Raw genomic sequence first — 15,035 nt, forward strand, 5'->3', positions numbered from 1 at the left:
TACAAATGTCTTCCCTATTTCACCTCGGAGCTTCCAGGCATCAGAGTAATGGTGCCAATCATGCACATGGAGCTACCCACCCCCTCCTCCATCTTCATTTCCATCCTTTAGTTGCCACCACCAGCCCTCTCCACCTCCAAACCTAACCTTATCTTCTTCACAGACAGGATACCGTGCACCACGTGCAGAATTTGTTGTTTGTGGATGCGACCAGAACAGAATAGATGAGCGGAGGTCAGACCCTCACATAAATAAACGAGGAGTTTGTATTAAAACTTTTTCAGAGGTGCATTTAAGAGGAGCATGCTCTCCGCTCGGTCAGGATTGGCTGACTAAGTATTTGTTTAATGTCAAACGCAAAGAAACAAACGCAGTGTTGAGACCTTACATAATAATAAAGAAATAATATGCATTATCCTTATATGCTTGCTTTCTCTGGTCTTCGGAGCGGAGTATGAAATAGTTCTCTTGATTTTTGAAGAGAGATTAACTAAAGACAAAGTAAAAATATACAAGCATATAAAAGGAAAACAATGCTCCCAGAAGAGTGGAGGAAAAACATAATAAAAACCATACTGTCAACATTTGAAAATGAGCATGAAATATCTTTATGTGACATAAGTGATCATGAGTTTCTGTGGTTTGAACTTTTCAACTATCAATACATAACTCCAGGTCTCTTGTAGAGCACATAACAGCACCTACCACATGCTAACTGCTCAGTAAGACATGACTGCAGTATTATTCCATCTAACCCCGTAAATCAGAGGCGCAATCACTTACCGAAGGTGGTCATTCCACTGCCTGCTTTATCAAACAGCAGGAAGGCAACCATGAAGAGGGAGTCTGGGGCACACAGCACCGACTCGAACACGACAAACTCCTGAAAGGAGATCAACCTGAGAGAAGGTTCGAAGAAGATATGATTGTGATGAACTGGTAAACGCTGTCATTTGAGTTGATTTATTAATGTGGTATTCATGTTTCACGGGCCCTGTATGAATACTTAACCAGTAACACATGTGAGTCAGAGGCTTTCATGTTCATTTAGTCATTTAATACATAATAAAGAACAACTTACGTTGCACTAATAAAATGAAATATTACATGTAAAAAAACAAGCTAATGTGACAGTGCATTAAACTACAAACTCCATTGCAATTACTGGCACACAGTGACAAACCAGCACACTTAGACAGCCTATCAGTCTGCGCGACGCGCAATTCAAGAGGCCTTTTATCCGGTCGTCTGTTATTCCATATGTAATGTCATAAACTCATCGAGTGCGACAGCAAGAAAATAAAACAGTTTAAAAGGCTCAGTATGTGTTCCCAGTCTGAGCTGGCAGAGAGAGAGAGCGAGCGAGCGAGAGAGAGAGAGAGTCAACTTTACACCAACAGAAGAAAAATGATTAAATATGAAGTTTTACATTTTAGTGGGCCATTTTAAACAAGTAGACAGGAGAGGAGGGAGTTGGCAGCCACTTAAGGAAATAAAACTCCATTCAATATAAACGTAATACAATATGAAATTTTGAGTGAATGTCAGGTTGAGCAGCCAAGGTGGAACATTCTTTTTGAATGGGGAACAAATCTGTCTGCATCAACACTGAGATACAAGCTACGAGTTGAAAGTAAGCAGATCAGTTTACCACTAAATACCGCTGCCTCTCTGTCCAAGTTTGTCGGTGTTTTGATAAATACTATTTCATCTCCTGTCTCTCCATAGTAAAACACAAAATGCCCACATGCATCATTAACAAGAAAACAAACAAACATGGCTATTGTGTGAACCCACTGAGAGCTCCCGTGGGAGAGTCCTGCTGTGGGGAACTGGACCACGCAGTCTCGCCTTTATTTCAGGCCCTGGTCCACTGTTACCACAAGACCATTATGAATATCACAAATGGCTCCGTTAATTACAGGAGGGGTCAGTGCTAATGAGCGGTCCCCGCGCATCCTTCTATTAAATCTGTTTCAATTTCCATGGGGGGGTAGAGAGGAGGTGGGGGGGAGGGGTGCAATGATTACATTTTTAATTAATTATGGTGCTGATGAAATTTAGATGCGTTTGTTTAGAATCTGAGTGTTTCAGATCTGCATGTGCATCCTCATGGGCACTTATATGCTGGAAAAAATACTGTATCGATGAAAAAGAGTCTCAGTTGTTGAGCCAGAGCTGTGCACTGACAAAAGTATTGTTTATCAAAATAACACCATGGCTGCCAGAGATACCAAAGATGTTCATGAAAAAAAAAAAAAAAAAGACACTCGTTAGAGGCCAAAATAATCAGAATAAACGACTCAGATCAACACGTGGTTTCAAGATATACTGGTATTATGCATCGATGCCCTTACCGACAATAGTAGATGTGTGTGTGTGTGTGTGGGAGAGAGCAAAAGAGAAACTAAGAAGAAAAAAAGTGAGCATACAGTGGCAAATTAAATCAGCTGTCGTTTTAAAAGGCACGATTAAAAGGTTTGATTAACTAAGCAGGTAGTGCTTAAGAGCGGGGCCCTGCTGATGGCAAGTAGGTGGAAGTTGGCACAAAAGAACACTGCTGCGACCGTGGATCCACTGCTAAAAACAAAGCTAATACTGTTGCCGCTCACGCTGCTGGAATACTATCAAACTCTCCTATAATGATCATTCTTTTGTGGCAGATGTAGTACACACAAGAAATTATACCTCAGAGAGGTATAAAGAGATTAAGGCTATAGTGTGAGGACTCAGAGAGCACTCGTGTTCCCAGACTGAATGGAGGGAAAAAAAGTCAAGATTTCTTCTTCTTCACACGCATCATTTTACATGCACGCTGGTCTTCCCGTCTGCGTTTTCCCAGACATGGATAATCAGTGTATTAGTGTAACTGAGAGGGCAGCTGATCACGAAGGGATTGGACCATGATTTAGACCAGGGAGTCCAGACAAGATCCAGGGGGCATCTCCATAACACACAAAAGAAAGAAAAAACATTCCACGTACTCGTAAGCATTTACACACAGCTCCGCAGCCGAGGACGGAGCTTATGATGCTTGATTAGCAGCGCCATGACGGCTGCAAAATGATTACCGTGAGAGGGGGGGGAGCCATCGTTTTTGCTATGCAGACCCAACCCCGAACGAGACACACTCAATAATCAAATCAACCAACAGCATCTCCCAACCATCAACTGTTATGGCACGTGTCCAGGGCGAGCCGACCCATGTATGCAGCCTGGGATGAACTTACAGGAGACGGGGCTAATGTGGTACTGTAGTCTGGCATCTCTTCAGTGTACTGTGTACTTGCTTTACTCCGCTGGATTGTATTAAACCGTAAAACAGTCGCTGACATATCCGTGACAGGTATCAAACTAGAGATGTAACACACAAGACGTAAACAAAGACTTAATTCTAGCATGTGCCTCGGCAGATGACAGCTGAATGATGTTTTTGTTAGGATGCCAATACAATGCAATTTAAACTGTCTTTGCTACGTCTGTCTGGAATAAAAACACCCTATATTCCATATATTCTTTTTATCTTATCTTCGCCACCCGGCTTTTATCTCTGTCTACTCTCAGCGGGCATCTAAATACACTCCTCTGAACCCAAAACCAGGCTGGGAAAAATTGTTTACAAGTAACGTAAATGCATGGTGTTGGTTAGGCCCGGCTGATAGAAAGACAGCTCTCCTTCGTTGATAGTAGTGGGAGAGAGGGTCCTAGAGGGGCTTCAATACTCCCTGTCCCTGGCATCTTGGCATTGTTACTGACAGCCTTCCACCCACCTACAGGGTGCTCGCACACCGGCGGACACACACAGACGCACCCCAAAAACACACACACACACATACACACCAAGATGAATGCTAGCTGCCAGTATCTGTTAGTTTTTTCGAAGAGTGGACACCCACCAGTACAAGTCCAGAATGCCCACAGCAGCTGGCAGACTGCTATTTTCCCAGCACGCTCACTTAACAAAGTTTTTTTTTTTTTTTCAAACCTCCAAGGAGGTTTAAACTGAAGTGGTGTTTCTTCACACTTGAACAGATGCTTCTATCAAAAGATCAGAGGGAAGAAGGGATGGAGAAGCAGAAAGGTAGGAAATCGGAAGGAGCCCAACTGAAACGGAGGAAGCTCGGAGTGCATTATGGTATGCGAGAGGGTGTAAAGACAGTGATGAGAGCGGAGGAATGCAGAGGAAGTCAAAAGCGAATAGAGGGGACATAAATAAGTCGAGTGAAAGAGGAAAATCTTCAAACCGTCTTGTAGCTCCTCTGTATGTCAGCGCACACATACACAAAACATTTGATTCCTGGAAATTGAGACGTCTCGTCCATCCTCCAAAGTCTCTCTTATATCTATTTATCTATCTATCTGTCTCTCTGTCTCACTGGGAGCGGCGAGAATAAGAGGGAGAAAAGTGATTTCCACATAACAGATTGTTACGACTGTCACTATATCTCCTGATTTACACAGTCGCAGAGAGGCAGACAAATGCATTTTCAGTGTTTACATCTCCACACATACACACCGACCCACTCACATACACACCGGCTTCCAAGTCAAATTTCTCTCACACAGATAGACTCCCAACAGAAAAGTAAGCGAGCATGCTGGCTGCCACCCGACCCCCTGCTAAATCTATTACCCCCCCCCCCCCCGACTCATCTTGTTGAAATGGAGTCCTGTCTGGCAAAAACAGCATCGGGCACACTAGCTTGGAATATACTGCGCTCATGTACCAAGCAAAACGTATTGTTTCGCAAGCTTATTTGCATGAGATCGGGGCGAGCTAGATGAAAATACAGTCACTAAAGTGGTTTGTTTTGTCTTGCGCCCCGTTCTTTTCATAAGGTTTTCACAGATGAGCGCTTGAAAAACAATGCATTCGTGTTTCCAGCTATACCACGGACGGCGACCGATGTTGCCACATCTCTAGTTTCTAGATCCATTTGTTTTGTGTTCATGAGACACACAGGTTTGCAGAATAATCATCCAGACTCTTTTGTCTCGTCAAATCATTTATCTATCAAAGTTCAGGTGGAAAATAACACATCACCAAATATGAGCAACATGAGGCCTTTACAAAGTCAACTGTAAAAAAAAAAAAAAATGAATCACATCTAAAACTAGGTCTAAACAGACTTTTTTTTCCTGTTTTGCCCCCATATCATTTCCATTTCCCTCCACAAAACCAAAATGAGGTTTAGATACAAAGCCTGGGCCATGGGTTCCTAATAGATTTACCCCGATGCCACGGCCACCATTTATCCTGCTCCAACGCCACACAATGCAACGGAGTGCTCCTGAATAGCACGGGCAATTACAGTGCATGTGTGTGTTTTTTATGTGCACGTGTGTGTGTGTGTGTGGGGGGGGGGCCTTGCTTTCTCTTTTTTCAATTCCTAAACCCCCACTACTCTATCTCACCATTTTCTGCACACACACACACACACACACACACACACACACACACACACACACACACACACACGTTAGAGCAGATGTAATAACATGAAGCCACACAGCCATGTGCACTTTGCTCTTTGTAGAAGCCCAGGTGGTTACCATGGCAATGTGTTTAAAAAAAAATAATTCTTTTTTGACTTACCCTAACATTTTATTACCCATCATTATCTATCATTAAATACATACATATTAATGTGAAAAAACAGGGGGTGATGGGGATGGGGGGGGGGGGGGGAGTAAGTGTGACATTGGGGAGGGGGGGGGGGGGGGAGGGGGGGGGTAGCTACAAAGAAGGAAACACCTGAAAGGGGCCTTTGGTGGTTTGATGTCTCTTTGCTATATAATTCAAGTATGAACATCCTGTTTTTTTTTGTTTTTTTACACCAAAGGATGCAGTCATAGGTTTGTTTATAAAATGCAAAATACCACTAGAAAGGTAGTCGCACGAGATCAAAGACATAAATAATACATGTACTGATAGCTTTGATAAGAGTCTTTCATAAGCTTACTACTTAGCAGTTGGCTTGATATTAATCAGCATAGCAATTTCACAGTCAGATCGGCAACTTCTGCCAAAGATATTTTCAAACAGTACAATCCTCACGAGACATCGGATGTCAATCCTCTATTTTCATATGTTTGTAAAGGAATATATGGTTATATTTGTCGTCTATCTATCACAGTATTAGTGACACATCCCTGCACTTATAATGGCAGTTATTCCAGTACACCCTCCAAGGTGCAAGGATTATCTCATTCTCAGTGTGCCAACATCTTAACGTATGTGAAACATCAGATCACCTAATATTAAAAGAGAAACATCAGAACACCAACCCATCTTTCTTCTGATCCACCACTCCAGCCAGCAGCTTGGTGGCCTCGTCCGAAAGCTGGATGTCTGTGTGGGCATGGAGGAAACGTCTCACGAAGTCCTGCGGGGACATGAGGCGCTCGTCATTCTGCTCCACGCTGGCATACTGTAACGAGAAAAACAGATACAGACGCAACGCAAGGACACACGCTGAGCTTTAGAATTTGATAGAAAACGAAACAAACATAAATCGATAAATACGTGAAAAGCTTTTTTTTTTTTTCATAAGAGGCAAAACACAAAGAGGACACAATAAATACATGGGTAAAATCCTACCTTTTCAAAAATGGCTTTCAACTCAGTGGGGTCGGCCCTCTTAGGCAGAACGGCCTGCAAGACAATAAGAGAACATCTGTGAGCACAACTTTCACACACAATGCTCCACTCTGCATCCTGTATATCGTTTGAGGAACGCCGCTCAACAGTGGTTCAGATCGTTTTATTTAAATACTTTTAGGAGCCTGAAGATGTAAACGTAACCTGTAATTCACAAAGAGAAAGACTACAAGAAACTATTACAAATTAAACATCATTTTGAGCTTGGCCACTCATTCATGACTTAGAAAGCTCTAGAAAAAGCTAGTAAATTTATCCCAAATGTTTTTCTGGTTTTCTTGTCATTTTCATCTCCTGTTAATAATAATTAATAATTAATTAATAAACCCCTCAGATTCATATTGTGACCACTTGGGGGGTCCTGAACTCTTGGGTGGGATCCATCCTGTAGAAGATAATGCTGTTGCTGGTGAAATAATTTTTTTTTTTTTAAAACAGGAAACAAAGTGGCTGCAGAGGACTGCAAAATGAGTCACATGTGAGAGAGTAAATTGATTGAGCCCGTTTCTGGTACCACCATGTTAAAGACGTCTTCCCTGTGGGAAGTTGTGTTCACCTGGATGTGACAGCGTGTAGCATGCTGCTAGCCAAGGTTACCTGTGATTACAGCCGGCTTTATTTTAGACCCAGCAGTAAACTGGAGACGGGGCCTGAATGGAGCAGCGTGGACTAAAAAGCAGCAACAGCATCGTGGCTGTGACTTGTCATCGTTGTTGAAAAATGACAGCTCGGTCAGTGTGACTACGAAACCGTGAGCCAACGTATACATCAAACGAGTCAACCGGCTACAGTAAAGCCACAATGTCATTGTCGTATGGTCGGTTGTCAACCTCTGTCACATCCTCTTAGCAGACCAACCCGCATTGAACTTGACCGGTGCACAGTTCCGAGGGGGAGAGACGCTCCCTGGGACCGGGGCGCTTCTCCCCGGAAAGAGGATAAATTGAAGTGGAAAAACTCAGCTTACCTTTGCTGCCATGCTAAGCGAGATCATTGTCAACCCGGGTCCCGTTCACTTCCTCCTGCGTGACGGTGTTCCCATGGAGGACATGAAGGAGGATCAGCTGAGCACGTGGCGCGAAGAGCACGAGAGGTCAGCTGGTCAGAGGCTTGTGGTATCAGATCCACCGATAAACCCACTGATCCAATCATGTGTGTGTGTGTGTTTTGAGAGAGAGAGAGAGAGAGAGAGAGAGAGAGAGATCAAGTTTCCGTAGTACCTGTGTCTTGTATTAAACTTTACCCATTCAGTGCCATATAATCTATCCTTCTGTGTTTAAAATGTTTAAAATTATAGTCTGCATTTCAGTCCCATTCCTGAATGTGTGACCGCTATGGATACAGCCGGGGCCTCTGAGGTGTCCCAAATCCTCTGTTCAAAGTGACTGTAATAAGCATTTATCATCAGGACTCACTTTGTTTAATCATGAGCCTTCAGTATTGACTAGTCTCATCTACTATCTATTTTCATCATAGGTAATCCATACTTTGGCTACAGTAAACGTGTATTAAAACTAGTAAAGCTATTTAAATAAACAGGTTTTCTTTTGTTGGTTTCCTATAATATTTTCTACGGTATTCAACCAACGTTTGAGCCAAGATTTACCAGTAAAATACAGCGCAAAACATGCAAAGCGACAACAAACAATGTGTGGGGTTGATCTGGTAGTAAGCGACGGGGCCTTTTTGTGTCTGTGCCAAGGAGCCCATTAGCTCACGATCCATCCACGGTGATCATGTAAACAACCACTTTCTTCTTGAAAAACTCATAATCATACTCAACAGTCCATGTGTTATGCCAATTAATTATAACTCCCAGGATGTTGGATTTTAAGCCCCCAGTAGCAGCAAAGTATTTTAAAGTTCTTACTGCAATATTCCCTTCAATGTATATTAAACGTGGTTATCTCTGTGTGGGTTTATTTTTATGCACATTGAGTCTCTAGTCTACTAAGGAACAGAGGTCTAATGGACGTCAGAATAAAAGCCTCAGTTCCTTCCTCACACCGATTCTTTTGTCGCTGTAAATGGTTCTTATACTTTATTTCCAGCTTTTCCAGCCCATCTGTGCTTTGTGCCAGGAGGGAAAAAGGTGCAGAGAGAATTTCATGACTACAAAAGCAAAGGTTAACATTACTCACAGCATAAAAACAATTTAAAAGGGAGCAAAAGGGCTCTAATGGCCCGACAGTCTTCAAAGAAAATGTATTTTGCGCTCAAAATAATTCATAGCTTTTTGCCGGTGGCTTTTCAGCTTCCCAGAGACCCAGCATGAACCACTGTATTTTTCCCAGCAGGCTCTCTGCTCCTCGCAAAATGGCCTTCGCTAGGGCATACCTCGCATCCCCTCCAAATATTGACAGCACTGAGTCCATCGCTTATTGGAAAAATGGCTGTAAGTAATGTTTTATCAGCCGATGCAATCTCCACACCTGTATTTTCCCCTGTCATATGACAATATTTGACAAGATTAATGATTTGATCCTGTGACATTTTATTTCCCATTGCTGTCAATCTGCCAGCAAACAACTCACTTACTTGTGGCATTTTGTAGGAAGCATGTAGCAGCATTTGCTTTGCGTGTGTATTATTCATAAGTGGCAACATGTTCTTGAGTCGTGTAAACTACAGTGTTTAGCAGCTTTTACATGCAACTCTTGGCTGTTTATGTAAAAAGAATCTTTAAAACTTACCTTCAATGCAATTATTTGTTTAGAGCATGTCTTTCACCCTCTTTTTTTAAGCAATTAAAACAACGATGAGTCTGTCAGCCGCCACAGAGTAAGTGGGTAATAATGATAAACCTTGCGACCTTTGAACTTCATTGGCTTGAGGGGTCTCCTGCCCGCGTCCCCAAGGGCCCACGCGTCCTGACAGCTTTGAGCGATGAGTGGCGGATGGCTGTCTCAATCTGCCGCCTCCTATTTTTAACCCACACTAAACACAGAGCTTCCAAAATAGAACCGAGCTCTAAACAAATGATTAATAGGGCACTTAGGGTCTCCCCACTGACCAGCGAGTCCCTATTAACAGCCAATAACGGAGGCCCTCCGGGGTCAAAAGGTTTAAAGACTTTCTAATAAAAGTAACAGAGACATGGGGATGCGTTTTAAAGGAGAAAAAGTTGTGTCTCAGTTTGAAATGCTGACAAGTTAATAATCCCTTCTCAAATGGCCCTACCGCAGTAAAATGGCCAGTTTGTTCTTACTTTTATTGCTATCATCTGTCAGTCACTCACATTTTTCTCTTTTTTTGCTGCCTCCTCTTAAGTGGAGTGAAAGAGCTGTAACAGCTTTACAGTAATGTTCTTGATGGGGCTTTATTCTCATTCCCCACCCTTTCTTGGCTTTTTTTGGTTGAATGTGAATTCCTATTGTAGTTTTAGTCAGGAAATGCCTAATGGATTCCCAAAGACATATTCATGACATGGTAATGAAATTAAAATTTCATTTTTCACCTGAAAAAAAGAGGCCGATTGTGGCAATGGCTTTGTACTGTTTTACACAGCTCAAGAATACAGTTTTACATTGACTGTCACTATTCCGGATGTCATGTATTGATCTGTCGCTTACTGTCAAAACAGGTTGATGGAGAGCATAGGTCATTAGCATTGTATTGGTATTGTATTGTTGCACTCTCATCCTACCATAAGTGTGTTGTTTTTAAGGTGCTACATTTCTGAAATTTTTCAGAAATAATATAATGTAAAACTTTGCAAAATTAACAGTAGATCACTGTTACAAAATGTTTAGTTAAAAAAAAAAAAAGCAATGCTTTCTTAATCATAATAATACATTTAATTTAAAGTGCCTTTTTTACATAACCCAAGGACACATTATAAAAAGAAAGCAATACCAAAGAAGTGTTTATTATAAAGCAATTGTTAATTTCAACAGAAAAAACGAGTCAGCACCACATACACCACCCTGCTGCCGAAAATACTCGATAGAGCACCAAATGTGTGTTAATCCGCTGCTGAAGAAAATTGTCCCAGTCATATGCACTGTTAAATATAACTCTTTGGTCTTTTTATGGGATTTGTTGACAATAAGAATAATATAAGATGATATCAAATTTATCTCTTTAAACATGAGCAGATGTAGAACAATAAAGGTTGTTAACATATGCAGAGTCGTGTCCAATCTACCTTCAGGCAAACACGAACAAGACATGTTTTTAATGAGCTTGTTGGCCATATAAAGAGCCGTAGAGACAAAAGTATGACCCCTTGTGAGTGACTTTGAGTGAAAGCTCTGTGGGCACACAGAGAAGAATTATTCTCGAAAAGTAAAAAATAAAAAAAGTTTAAAGTTATATTTTATGTTCCAATTTGGGTGGCCCTGACCCTAACCCACATCTTAATTCTTCCAAGAATCACTTTTTTGTTTTGCACAATTTCAGCTGATTCAGCTTATTCAGATCTGTAATTTGTGAGAAGCTGAATGTCTTGCTCAAGGACACATCAGCAGAGCACAGTGGCTGCAAACCTGCAGCCACTTGATTATAACCACATTACTTCCCCTCTAATTAAGAATGTTTCATGTAAGAGCCCAGATTGATGCCAGAGTCGTTCCAGTTGTGCTCAGCATTTGAAAGAAGCAAATTCGGAGATGAAAACGCCCCTTGTGCAATGACGAACCATTGCAAACTTCACACTTTTATTTTATATAACTTAGAAGTGTCCCCAAAACCACACAGACGGCCTGCCCAGATAGCGTGGTACAACTCAAACAAATCTGTTTTGCATGAAGGACAAGAAGGTGGCAAGAAGAGAAATTATGGGAGAAAATTAGCCTTCTGATATACATCCAAGACAAAAAAAGTGATTATTATGTCTATTTTGATGCTCTGTGCTTCTTTTGTGCTTCTTTCTGATGGACTACCTCTTCCATGAGAAAAACATAATTTGTGCTAATACATAAAAGCTACTAGCAAAATAATAGAGTTCTCTCTTATGCAGAGTCTCTGCTGTCTGTGTAACAACAAAACACTGCCTATTATAATCTACTTTCATTTCTTCAATCAGTTGGTTGTCAAACACTATCCTTAATCATCATACATAACATGCACTGCATTAAAGTGGCATTCTTATAAACACCATATCTGTAATAGCGTGTGACAAGCCACTTTTGTTTACACCATAATAACTGGGTGTTTGAATAACTTCTCAATGACTTTAAGTAACCAGCCAGACTCACTCTGCTTCCATTCAGCCGTGCAGCCTGATAACCTGGACTGACGTTTGGCATGGAGTGGACTGCGGATTATACCAAACAGTAGGGCTGAATGGACTTCTCAGGGCATTTCACCTGCGGTCTTGAGACATGGGAGTGCATTTCCTGCACACACATTGCGGATGCAGTCTACATCCGCTTGTCTCATTATGCAAATGTTGACGTGTGCATTCATAGACATGTGAGACACGTAAAGTTAATATCAGCCCCCCACACACACACACACACACATTTATTTGAAGTACTAGCTTTGCTTCCTCTGTAGACTCTCCCTCCTTTCCATCTGCCAACCTAAACCTCAAGGCGGGCTGTCTTCTCTGAGGCTTCTGGATGAATCTGTTTAGTATCTTTCAGTTCAGATGAAGCGCTACACTAACCATGCTTCGGGGCATCTGGGATGGGCCGTGGGCCTGGCGAAGCACGGGAAGGGGTGGATGGGAGCTTTGAGATGGTCCAGACGGGATAGCGGGCGGGCTCAAGCTCTTCTCTTCCACAACAACAAGGACCCACACTGAAGCACGCTCAGACCCTGCAACCCGAGAGGGCACAGGGGTCCTCCAGCTTGCCTGGGTTGGGGATAAATGAACCCAGATGCTTCCCGCACATGCAGAGCGACCAGGCTGATGGAATGAGGGCGGGGGGAGTAGGTCATAGAGGCAGAAAAAGAGGAGGCTTACCTCTTTTTTTTCTCCCCCTTCTTCCCCAAGTTGAGGCAGTTATCTGTCCTGTGATTCCTGTGCTTTCTCATAACCACTGATCACAGAGGCCTCCGTGCAAGGAGCATTGTGGGAAATGATCAGAGGGGCATTTGTCTTTGAAGGAGAATGAGAGCAGCAGCAAATCTTTAAGTCCTTTCCTGTTTCTCTTCCTGTCAAGCTGCCACCTGGACTGAGAGAGAAGGAGGGAGCGAGAGAATGGTTGCATTCGTCTAAATTACTTAATTGAAGTTCAAGTCGGCGCAGGAAGTTTTAGAATGTAACATGAATAGTGTGATTAATTGCCTTTGAACGATTTCTTGTATAGATGTGGGTTAGGTGTTCATCTTAACAGCCCACTTGATCCAAGACGCTAAGCTGTCACTGCTATCTATAGAATAGCACCTGTGTCAGGAATAGTCTGTTTCTAGCAGAGAGTTAGATCTGTAAGGTAATAATGATGCTTCAGCCAGCAGCCGGTTAGCTTAGCTTTGCACAAAGACTACAACAATGTGTTGTTTTCACTTATTTTTATGTTTGTTTTTGAGATATAATGTGTTAATTAGTGAGCTTTAGAGGTGCTGATAGGTAGATTGTGTTACCTTTGGACAGAGCCAGGCTTGCTGTTTCAAGGCGTTATGCTAAGCTAAGCTAAGCTAAGCTAACCAGCTGCAGGTTATGACTATTACTTTGAAACAACTATGTTTGTTTAGTATCACTCATGATCTCAAAGTGCTGATTCCTTTTCTTTTCTTGACTGATTTTCACTTGTTTGTCATTTGCAAACTAACTTTCATTAGTGGTCCACCTGCCAAGTCGAACCCTATCTCCAGCCAGAGGTGGATGTTGTAATAAAAAACTAGCTGCATGAAAACATTGTAATGCAGATGCCTCCTTTTATTCAGTAGCGCTTCAAAGCTCCTTCTCCACTGCAGACTACGGCGATGTGTTTCTCACCAGGGACCTCAGGAGTAACCTATGTCACTACCAATCTGCCAGCCTCACCTGATGCCATCCAGATGCCCCATCCTGGAACACACACCGGCCTCTTTGTTTGCTCCACTTGAGGTTTAAGGCCCTTTTTTTTCACCAGGTTGGACACTCATACATATACAGATGCACATAGGCTTACACCAAAAATACACACTTTGAAACTAACACGATGTTCGGACACACTCAACGACACATGTGCACACACCCACGCTCACAAACCACCCCCTGTCTGAGGTAGATGCAGCAATGTGAAATGACTGACAAATTTCCTATTTTGTTTCATTAAGTCTTGCCTGCTTTGCCTCACTTCTAAACTGCCTTGCCATGTCAGAAGACCAAGACTTAAATTAGAAAGGACTAAATTTCCTGAAATGAAATGACTGTCAACTCGACTTTGCTCCATCATCCCAGAAGAGTGCAAGAAAAATTACCCAGTCCTTCCATTCTGTTTTTGTGTAATGAACAGCAAACAGAGTTTGAAATATCAAAAGCAACCGCGGTAAAAGGCATCGCTCTCAAATGAATCAGAAAAGAAAGTTGAGTTGTTTTAGTCTGCTTTTGATCTCGGGGATTTAGTGAGGCAGCAACATGTAGCTCCTGTATGTCATCATGACCATTATAAGTGCTGACATCTATCTGATTAGGATGACAAAACAGCACCTGTGTGTGTGTGTGCGTGTGTGTGTGCGTGTGTGCGTGTGTGCGTGTGCATCGCAAAATGTTACTCCCATCTGCTGTTGAAAGTGTCTTAACGTGTTGTTTGCTAATGTGTCTTCATGCTTTGTATTTTTGTACATTTGCGTGTGATTGGAAATGTGCACTTTTGTTCTTGTTCTTCCACATCTGTGAGTGTGAGGATGAGAGAGTGCATGCCTGCGTGGTGTGCTGGCTGGCTGTCCTGCCTTGAGGGGAGATAAATGGCTGAGTGTTGTTGTTGTCCAGAGAGCAGACACTCAGACAGTCGCTCACACATGATTAATTGTTTCCGTGTTGGGACCGGGACCAGTTGACTGTGGCTGGGCCAAGGCCTCCCACCCAGCCTTACCAGACGTGTGTGTGTGTGTGTGTGTGTGTGTGTGTGTGTGTGTGTGTGTGTGTGTGTGTGTGTGTGTGTGTGTGTGTGTGTGTGTGTGTGTGTGTGAGAGAGTTATGATGAGAGTGATGAAAGGCAAAGACAGAGAAAGAGAGAGAGAGAGAGAGAGAGAGAATGGTATGTCCTATTTTACTAGTTTGTCTGTCAATGTAGGCTACTCTCTTTTTAAACATATGCGATTGTTTTGAACTTGGCCACACAGTGAAGTGGTGAGGTTTTCTTGGTCGAATGTGGTGAAAATGATCGATGTGAGTTGAAGGGATGATTTGTCCTGCAACCTTTTAATGTTCCCTAGAATTGGATCGTGCAATTGTTTCCCTCCCTTATGTAGCCATGATGCAGATACTGTGACATGCAAT

The 15,035-nt window shown here is 42.4% G+C and overlaps 1 protein-coding gene across 1 annotated transcript in view; it reads right to left on the reverse strand.

The window, feature by feature from the left end:
• The window catches only part of slc25a13 (solute carrier family 25 member 13), a 42,702-nt gene extending 35,062 nt beyond the window's left edge, over nt 1-7,640 (reverse strand). Inside the window, exons 1-4 of the mRNA XM_076106037.1 lie at nt 7,629-7,640; nt 6,602-6,655; nt 6,289-6,431; nt 784-899 (exon numbers count right to left, since the gene is read on the reverse strand). Coding sequence (XP_075962152.1) covers nt 784-899; nt 6,289-6,431; nt 6,602-6,655; nt 7,629-7,640 — 325 coding nt within the window. The remainder of the gene's footprint in view (nt 1-783; nt 900-6,288; nt 6,432-6,601; nt 6,656-7,628) is intronic.
• Nucleotides 7,641-15,035: the final 7,395 nt, after the last annotated feature.

Source organism: Anarhichas minor, unplaced genomic scaffold (assembly GCF_050575085.1).
Source record: "Anarhichas minor isolate MPS153535 unplaced genomic scaffold, ASM5057508v1 ptg000033l, whole genome shotgun sequence".
In the NCBI taxonomy this organism is placed as follows: Eukaryota; Metazoa; Chordata; class Actinopteri; order Perciformes; family Anarhichadidae; genus Anarhichas; species Anarhichas minor.